This window comes from Schistocerca nitens, chromosome 2 (genome assembly GCF_023898315.1).
Source record: "Schistocerca nitens isolate TAMUIC-IGC-003100 chromosome 2, iqSchNite1.1, whole genome shotgun sequence".
Lineage (NCBI taxonomy): Eukaryota > Metazoa > Arthropoda > Insecta > Orthoptera > Acrididae > Schistocerca > Schistocerca nitens.
In genome coordinates, this window is record NC_064615.1 from 359,123,827 (window position 1) to 359,134,516 (window position 10,690).

At 43.2% G+C, this 10,690-nt stretch overlaps 1 protein-coding gene across 1 annotated transcript; it reads right to left on the reverse strand.

The window, feature by feature from the left end:
- Positions 1-1,813: 1,813 nt before the first annotated feature.
- On the reverse strand, positions 1,814-2,290 carry LOC126235020 (apolipoprotein A-IV-like). Its single transcript, XM_049943756.1, has one exon. The coding sequence runs from the start codon at positions 2,288-2,290 to the stop codon at positions 1,814-1,816; it is 477 nt and encodes a 158-aa protein (XP_049799713.1).
- Positions 2,291-10,690: the final 8,400 nt, after the last annotated feature.

The following is a 10,690-nucleotide window of genomic DNA, read 5'->3' on the forward strand; positions in this document are numbered from 1 at the left end:
AATATTAATTAATGTGACCGTGTACCTAATGGGGCTGGCAATCGGATTTGACTGCTACGGAGTTGTTACATTCCATTTTGTCCTTCTCAAATGCTGTAATAATGAAACGTCTGGTGACAAGAAGAACGCCAACACAGCTTCACTAATCAAAACCTATATTCGTCTCAAAAACACAAGAAAAAGGAGACAGCCACTGCCTTCGTCATACATATTTAATCACGGCTAATCTCAGCACAGGCTTCTTGGTTATTCATAATCGTCACACGCAAATTCAGTCACTACAATCCAATACTGCAATCCAAATGATGCCAGCGCGGTAGACGCGAAACCATAAAATATCGGCACAGAAATATCACTGATCACTCTCGTAATTATACTTTTTCAATTTCCCGTATTATCCTAACACAAAGGGGTTAAACCGCGGCGATGGCCACTCCCTTTGTCGGTAAACTTTGCATTACCGCAACAGGCCTCCACACCGCTCGGCCCGCAACCTGGTAATTGACTCAACTCTACACTCGCTCTCGCAACCCGACACTATCGATTGTTTGCCCTATCGACCTGTGCCGAGTGCAACTAATAGTAAGGGCCTACGGACCCCTTACATCCCCGCCCTCGAAAACTTCTTTGGAGCCACAGGTGTAAAAGAATCGGCAAGGGAATTAGACATTGCTACATCTGAACAAAACACATAGTGTAAGTAATTAATGAAATTACAATTCACCAAATAATCCCTCGACTCCGGTAGTGGGCTGTCTCCACAATAATATTCTACAAGAGGTTATTACACCTCATAAACATGGCATTGTCCAAATTACAATTTTTTTTTAATATCAAACAGCAATAGTCCTCTATAGTCCGATATCGAATGAAACACACAACATACAATCAAAAATTATTACCTGAACACATGACATATGAATTATCATACTACAAATTAGTTGTTACAGGTTTTATACCCATTCTCAGGTAATCGTCGATATGAAATATGCAATTCTAATTATAATACATCAGAAAACACAATGTAAATAAACATTTCCCTTTTTCAAATGTCTGTTCAACAACTAAGTGTCCTAAATATATCTTAGTAGGTTTATTCGGGTCCTTGTAGCTCTCACTCTTGTCCGGACCTCACCTGGAGTGTCATTCAGTTTTCCAGTTTCTCCACCTCTTCCTCTATAATCAGACGAATGATTAAAATGATTCCTTGGGTCATTACTTCCCTCTCGGTTTTGATCATTAGCTTGATTGTGTTCCTGTGATCGAACAGATTCCAACTGTTCCAGTATCTCCATTAAGGCCTCCCTATCTTTAATTAGGCTCCCAGATACAGTTTCTTGCATTCTCTGATTCAATCTTCTTTTTATCGCTGATATCATTACGTCATCACTCAGGGGTTGTTCCAAGGTCTTGTTCAATTCCCATAAATGTTCGGCAAACTCTCGCAACGTTCCTCTCCATGTAATAAGTGACTTGCGGTGGAGTAGGTCCTCAATTGCTGCACACTAATGACTTTTGGACCAGTATTTCTTCAAGAATTCCTCTTCAAACTGATCATAACTAGTAGTCCCTTCCTTCTTCCTGACTCCCGAAGTGAAGGCCTCACCTTCCATTTTATCTATTGCAAATTGAATATTGTCTGAGTCTTTAAGATGTGCTGGGAAAACTCCTTTTAACCATTTCATAAATATCATTGGGTGCAACCCTCTTTCGGTCTAAATTTCTGCCCTGTATTATTTTGGACGTACCGATTATCACTGCTCATCAAGGTAACGACTCTACCTTCCGCAACGGTTAAAGTGGCATTGCTAATTCATTTATCAATTTCTTCCGTCTTGCTCTCCAATTGCTGCACTCCCTGTTGTAATTGCCTGACCTCCATTGCAACCCTCTTGTTATCCTCTTCTCGTTGCACGGCTATAGCATTTCTCAGATTGACAGCCAGTTGGTTTTGCCTATCTCCTATCCCCTTAACCGCATCATTGCATTGTTTCTGCATCTGCGTCACCTCGGCGATTCGATGATTGCAATTTGTTTCCAATTCGTTGATCCTTTCTCCCAATTCGGCTTTAGTTTCTTCAATATTGTCTTCCATCTTTTTTGTTAACTTTCCTTCCATCTTCTCCACGTCTCCCTGGACTTGGTCTATATTCTTCTGTAGCTTACTCTCTCTCTCGTTGATGTCCATCTTCAGTCGTTCTTCTAATTCCTGTATTTCCTTCTTCAGATTATATGCTGTCTTCCTTTCCAATGTTTTGAGCTCTTGTGTTAGAGTTTCCTTAAATGACATTTCTAACCTTTCTTGTAAATCTTTCTTTAATGATGCGTTAGTCTCCTTTATCAAGTCTACCAACATCGACCACTTATCTGCATCCTCTGAAACTGACTTATTTCTCGTCGTTTGTCCCGGTGTCGTGGGATAACTAGTTGAATGTGCTAATGGGCTATCTAATGACACTCCATAATCACTGATTCCTGAATCATCTCTGTCTTCCTGTCCTATCCCTTTCCTTTCAACTACTGCCTCACAAACCTGCTTATCTTCAGTAGACATGTTTGGTTTATTTTTAATGCACAGGCAAGTAATATAAAATAACCTCTAGTAACCCAAAACACTCCTAATTACCATGAAACTAATCAAACAGTACTGGCAGTATCTTGAGTTAATCCCAAATAGATACAATATGCATGAGTACCGAACGTAACAACCCTCAAAACCTAATAATTTCAAATAACAATTTCCACATACACAGTTTATGTAAAATGTTCTAAATAAGATAAACCACACCACTCATAAAATCTATGAATGTAAAATCCCCAAAAACAATGAGCATATCTGTATAATTACCATTTAGACAATGCAGTATGCATAAATAAGTATGCTATATTTCAGAGTATGTTTCGCAAACTTTTCGGAAATTACTGTAATTGGGCACTTTTCCTAATTTTAAATTCCGTTTACCAATGTTTATTTACCGTGAAGACTGCACACTGCAATTTAATGTTATGCTAACCAGTCGTCTCCACTCACCAACTGTCGTTACCACGAGTCGCGATGTTTTGACGTTTGAAGTGGGCGTAGCGCTGTACTGCTGCCGAAGCCGCGTGAAGTCGCACTGAAGATCTGTGGCGAGTCGTCGTAGTTCTCCGTCGGCCGCTCCGTGGCGCTGCAGGCGGGCGTAGTTTGTAGTTCGGCCGCTAGATGCCGGGTCGGCGCTCGGTGTCTGGAAGTCGCGCTGAAGACCGTCGGTGTAGTGCGTCTGTGCTTGAACTACTCCTTGCACAGGTAGTTGGGATGACATGTGAAATCACCTCGCAGATCGAAGCTCTTTGGCGCAGCTGCTACACGGGTCTGCGTGACGTCACTCAACAATTGCGTCGCCTCAATAAATTGTCGCCTGCATAACAGTTTATGGGTCCACATGAAGTTGTCCAATTTTCACTATTCAAAAAGCAATTTCAGTCAAAATACTACCACTAAACACTTCTTTAAAACTTTCGTGACGAATTCTTAGTTCGTTTTGCTGTTGTAATGTTCACACGTGTCTTTCTTTAGTGTTCACTTTTCACAGTTTTTCGCGCGGATTTACGCATTTGCACATTATAACACAGTTTATTGACACTATTATTCTTAGCTAATATAGCAAGGACAAAGTTTAGTCACAATCGTAAGATATTATTACTTCGTATTGTTCAAAAATGCACTGCTTCTTGTCGCGATTTTAAAGTTTATGCTCTGTCCCGATCCAACATTGAAAAATATTTTCTTGCATTAAGCAAGGTAAAATTATCTATTGTTCTTTACGATTCGTCCGAAAAATGCACTTGTCCTTTCACGGTAAGCCATGGGTGTAACACCTCCGTATTTACGTATCCCGCTCGATCGGGATCTGATAGCAGCCCAAATAAATATTAATTAATGTGACCGTGTACCTAATGGGGCTGGCAATCGGATTTGACTGCTATGGAGTTGTTACATTCCATTTTATCATTCTCAAATGCTGTAATAATGAAATGTCTGGTGACAAGAAGAACGCCAACACAGCTTCACTAATCAAAACCTATATTCGTCTCAAAAACACAAGAAAAAGGAGACAGCCACTGCCTTCGTCATACATATTTAATCACGGCTAATCTCAGCACAGGCTTCTTCGTTATTCATAATCGTCACACGCAAATTCAGTCACTACAATCCAACACTGCAATCCAAATGATGCCAGCGCGGTAGACGCGAAACCATAAAATATCGGCACAGAAATATCACTGATCACTCTCGTAATTATACTTTTTCACTTTCCCGTATTATCCTAACACAAAGGGGTTAAACCGCGGCGATGGCCACTCCCTCTGTCGGTAAACTTTGCATTACCGCAACAGGCCTCCACACCGCTCGGCCCGCAACATGGGAACTGACTCAACTCTACACTCGCTGTCGCAACCCGACACTATCGATTGTTTGCCCTATCGACCTGTGCCGAGTGCAAACTTATAGTAAGGGCCTACAGACCCCTTACAAACAGCAGCTAATGAGAGAAATGCAACCAACACTTTAGCAAAGGAAACACACAGTCCGCATGTAACCACGAGTTCACCATTCCACTGATTTTAATCCTTCCCACATTTTGCTGCATCACCAACTTCATACTAACGTGTTTCGAATTCGGTTACAGTTATACGAATGGCGTCTGTGAAAGCGCCAAAGTGATGCGGCAATTCTATGTAATAATTTGTGTATAGATGAAACACTTTTATAAAACACGCGTATTGGACAGAGTAAAATCCACATCGTCTTACGGAAGTGGATAAACAACCACACTGGTCTGTCAACGTGTCATGTGCGGTCATTTCAGGTATCCCGCCAGTGGTCGTGTTTTATTGACAGGACTATAAACAGCGATAAGTGTTTACAGATTCTAATAGATTTCTGCTGCGATTATTCGAAGACATGCTTCTGGGCACAGAGCAATCCATTTGGTACCAACCTGACGGAAGTCCAAACCACTCCGCACAGGTATTTACAGACACGCTGAACAGAACATCTGTGGATCATTGAAACGTAATTCCCACACAAATTGTCTCGGACGACGATCAGACAACACGACTCTTTGCTTTAACGTGTGGCACAATTGAAAATAAGAGGCCAAATAGGAAACAATGACTCCCAAAGATACGAAATGCTATAACTAAGGCCTCTCAACGATTAGTCTGAATGAAACTAAATGTGCTGTTATGTCTGCCTGTAATCAATTTGTAGCATGTATCAATGCTCAAGATATACCTTCTGACCGCATTATATGACAGTCGTAGTGGTAAACTGTTAGATTACATTCAGTACAAGAGGTCAGACGTTAGTTGAACGTCTGCTCCTGACGTTGGGTCAAAGGTTTGATGCGCTGCTTGTAAAGTTCAGCACACGTTTTGTCGCTGACCTTCATTTGAAACAACCTTTAAATTGCCCCACAGGAAGTTGTGTAGTTCCATTTAAAAAGAAAAAAAAGTCAGTGTCGTAATTTAGCATCTCCATGCAGAGGAAGACTTGTCTGGTGACGTGATCGAGGAAGAAACTGGACACGATGTCGAAGACAGAGGGGATCCAGTATTTGAGTCAGAATTTAAAAGAACTTTTGGAGGCATGAGATCAAATAAGACCAAAGAGTTAGAAAAAACTGATTCGGAGCTTTGAAAATCACGAGAGAAAGAGGACAAGCGACTAATCATGTTGGTATCTAGAATCTGTAAGATTGGTAACAAACCATCAGACTTTCGAAAAAACATCATCCTCAGAATTCTGGAGAGTGTAATACCAGGTAAGCCCGAGAACTATCGCACAATCAGCTTAGCAGCTCATACATCGAAGTGACTGACAAGAATAATATATATAAGAAGGGAAAAGAATTGGATTTAGGAAATGTAAAGGCACCACGGAGGTGGTTCTGACGTCGCGCTTTATAATGGAAGCAACACTGAATAAAAATCAAGGCACGTCCATTCGATTCATCGACCTGGAAAAAGCGTTCGACGATGTAAAATGGTGCAAGATGTTCGAAATTCTGAGAAATGTAGGGGTAAGCTATAGGGAAAGACGGATAATATACAGTATCTACAGGCACCACAGGGCGGAAAATATGACTGGAACACTAAGAACGAAGTTCTCGCATTAAAATTGGTGTAAGACAGGGATGCTTCCTTTCGCTCCTATTGTTCTGTCTATAGGTCGATGAAGCTATGAAGGAAATAAAGGAAAGTTTCAAGAGTGATATTAAAATTCAGAATGAGAGGATATCAAAGATAAGTTTCGTTTATGAGACTGTTATCCTGAGGAAAAGTTAAGAAGTGCAGGACCTGATGAACGTAATGAACAGTCTAATGAGTATAGAATATGGACTCAGAATAAACTGCAGAAGGATGAAAGTAATGAGAAATAGTAGCGATGAGAAGAGAGACAAGATTAGCATCAAAGTCGGTGATCTAGAATTCTGCTACCATGGGAGCAACATAACCCACGATGGATGAAGCAGAAAAAGACGTGTAAAGAAGTCATTCCTGGCTAAAAGAATGTGCAGAAACGGTTCTGTTAGGAGCGGCTAAGGCGGTGGGCGAATGTGTTGAAAGACATTGTTGTGACACCTTTTCTTGAGATGAAGCCATTTATTGGCAGAAAAAACAACAGATGTGAATTCAAATGGGAAACATGAGTCAGGCCGGGGAAGGCGAGGGTCAGCCAGGACGTAGTGTTGGGTGAAACATGGTTCGCAGCAAACTTAGGCGAAGTTAAAGAAAAGTGGTGGCTGCCATTCGGACAAGTCCGAATAGCGTGGAAGCTACAGAAACAAAGTCCTCGGCGCCGCAGCACTGGGAAGAGAAGATGATGTTCAGCCACCAGGCACGCGGCAGAGAAAGCGTTTGCGGCCGACCGGCGGCAGGGTACCTCCAGCATGGCCACGCGATTTCCTCCACCCTGATTGGCCAGGAGCCGAGAAAACCCCGGGGGTGGCATAGAAAGTTCCGAAGTGTGGCCTGGTCACCTAAGCGGCTTTAGCTCGTCAGTAGACAAGGGAGGCGCATGATCGACATTGCCCACCTCGGTGCTGACTTGCTGCTGCCACACCATGGGACGAGAAAATTCCAGGCAGCTGAATCTACCGGCTAATGCTTGACCGTAACACGAAAATCAAATAATCTTTTTGAAAAAAATAAAATAAAATAAAAACAGAAACCCCTACTATCTGGCTCAGCCTTACAAGAATACTACTACTAGTACAAGCACAGGCCGTAATTTGAAAAAGAAATTTCCGAAAATCTACGTTTGGAGCATATAACAGTAAGGCAGTGAATCATGAACGGTGGGAAAAGCGGAACAGAACAGAGTGTGAGCCTTTCAGGTTGGTGGGACAGAGGAATGTTGAACATTATGTAGACTGATAAAGTAAGGAACGAGGAGGCTCTTCACAGAATCGGCGAGGAATGGAACATTTAGCAAGCAATGACAACAATAAGTTACAGGATTATGGGATATGTATTAAGACACCAGGGAATTACATAGGCCATGTGTTAAGAGGTCAGAGAATGCCTTCCATGCTGCCAGAGGGAACTGTAGAGGGTAGCGACTGTATTGTAAGATGGAGATTGGATTATATGCAGCAAATAATTGAGGAATCATAACAGACCACAAAGAAAAACCATAGGTCAACACAGCAGTTGTGTCACTTCATTGGCAACAGGTCCACAGACGGATGAAAGCCAGACACCAACATTCACTTGGCATAGCACCTGGTATCAATACTTGTCCACAATTCACCAAATCTACAGTCTTCCCTCTCGTACTCGAAGGCATCGCTGACCGCTCTGGACCTGCTAAACACCACGCTCGTCAGGCAATAAATATATCTACAGTCTGATTTGTATGCCTTATTTAGTTGTGTTTATGTCATTAATCGTAACATCAGAGTTCATCTCCCCCCTCATCGGAACCTACGGGACCTGGGTCTGCAGATGTGGTGCCAGCTCCCTCCAGCGGCCTACCAAGGCCCCATTTCTTCCACGCCACGATGCGTCGCCGCTGTTATCCGTGCCGAAGATGTATCACGACATGTGGTCATAATGTTCTGGATGATGAGTTTACACCTCATACATGAGAAATACCCCCATAAACCATGGACCTTTCCGTTGTTGGGGAGACTTGAGTGCCTCAGCGATACAGACAGCCGAACCGTAGGTGCAACCACAACGGTGGGGTATCTGTTGAGCGGCCAGACAAATGTGGTGTTCCTGAAGAGGGGCAGCAGCCTTTCCAGCAGTTGCAGGGGCAATAGACTGGATGATTGACTGAACTGGCCTTGAAGCACCAACCAAGACAGCATTGCAGGGCTGAAAACAATGGCAAATATAGCCGTATTTTTTCCCAAGGGCATGCAGCTTTACTGTACATGGAGAGATGCTTCAGTCCATTCCTCAGAGTGAAGACCACAACAAGAACAAGAAATATTGCTTCATACCAGTTAACTTTACAGAGGGTACACTGAAATAATTCAACACCCAACTACAACCAACACCTTAATCACGCACCGAAGGGGCAACATGTATGAACAACAAGTACGAGCTTGTCGCTTGGATACAAACAGATCACCATGTCCTTGCTGTGCGTTATCAGTTCAAGTGCAACTGCATCAAACCACGGCTTTATCGTGCTTGTTCAAATCAAATACAATTACACGAGGCACCGTTGTACCAAACGAGGTGCACAACGGCCCCACTGTGTTTTAGGAAATGAACTCTTTGCCACCCATTGATGCCAGCTGAACTGTCATTATGAAAACCACTCGACGGCTCAAGTCAGACATGTCCCGACTGCCAATCGTCGTCTGCAATTTCTTCCAGGATTCCGACTACCATATCTTCTGGGCGTACAGAGCTAAACACTGCATGTTGCTACAGCCCAGTAATATCTCATCTTATAGTCAGCAACGTCCTATGTTGACCCATTGTTGTTAGAATACTCTGTTGTCTTAGCGCTGACTCCACGGCTTTGTTCGGCTGATCATTGTCCGTATACTTCCACTGGAATATCCCTACTCACTCACTGGCCGCTCCACCGCGCCTCCTGTCTGATGGCCTTTCTGGGCACAGTTCTTCCTACCGTACGAAACGACGTCCACACTGGCAGGCTTGGTCAGCGCGCCATACCGTGACCCCGGCACCGAGCCAACCTCTGTCTGCGGCACACCACGGCGCAGAAGCTGCTGATGCAGCCGATTCCGCTTCGGACTTCCGACTGACTCCCTCACTGTCAGCACGCGGCTTCGTGTCTCGGTGTTAAGTACTCATCGACAACCTGAAATGCTCACCTTGTGGAGCACCGAAGTGAGTGAGCGGTGCTGGAGTAAGGTTGTTGGACGAGCGGAAATTTCTTGTCACATCTTACGGACGTGTTGCATTTCTTGCTGAATAGCCGTTTCATGTGATCAGTTATCATATAGTAATCAGTCACACTGCAAGTTACAGTACATGTGCAGGAGACATATTCATCAATCACATAAAAATAATGTTTTTGACTGGAAAAATAAACTTCCTGAAAAAATTCGTTATTACAGAAGTTACGTTGATGACACTCTGCTCCTATTTGATTGCACAAAAGATGAACTTGGACTTCTCACATTATACAATGCAGTCAACAATATAATAAATTTCACAACTGTACAGGAAACAGATCAGTCCATAAATTTCTGAGACCGACAAATTGTTAATACAGTGCAAGAACATAACCAACTTACATTGACAGCCCTATCCAAGATAATCCATTTTATCCACGATGAACAACACTGACACACCCAAAGCGTTAAAACAATAATTGATACGATCAAAGCAATTGAAATGTATAGGGTGTACATAAAGTCCAAGAACACTTTCAATTATTTATTGCACAAGAACTAAACATCGTACAGATGTCATACATACTGCATTTTGAAGAGAAACTCTGAAAGTTGTTTTTTTTTTTACAAATATTCGGTATGCGAACCATGAGTGACCCGACAGACGTCAATACGGTAATCGAATTCTTGGCAGCCGCGCAGAGTGGCCGCACTGTTAACATCTTAGGTCATCAGTCCCCTAGAACTTAGAACTACTTAAACCTAACTAACCTAAGGTCATCACACACATCCATGCCCGAGGCAGGATTCGAACCTGCGACCGTAGCGGTCGCGTGGTTCCAGACTGAAGCGGGTAGAAGCGCTCGGCTACCACGGCCGGCTCCGAGTCCTCCCTCGGGCATGGGTGTGTGTCTTGTCCTTAGATTTAAGTTAGTTTAAGTAGTGTGTAAGTCTACGGACCGATGACCTCAGCAGTTTGGTCCCTTAGGAATTCACACACATTTGGCATACCCGTCCCAGCATGGCATCGTCGACTGTGGCAGTCGCTTCCCGTATTCTCTCCCGGAGCTCTGCTACATCACGTGGTAGAGGCGGTACATACAGCAGATCTTTAATGTGGCCCACAGAAAAAAGTCACGCGGAGTGAGATCTGGTGATCGGGGAGGCCATTTCATGAAACAGCGCACTCCTCACCTGAACTCGCCTTGTTTGCGACTAGCGCTGACTATCGGCAAATTACCAAACTACGCTGTGACGGTAGAAAAAAAATTCAGCGTTTATCTTCAAAATGACATATGTATGATATCTGTACAATGTTTCGT

Coding starts and splice junctions, on each gene's coding strand:
- LOC126235020 (XM_049943756.1), bottom strand. CDS start 2,290: ATGTCATTTAAGGAAACTCTAACACAAGAGCTCAAAACATTGGAAAGG.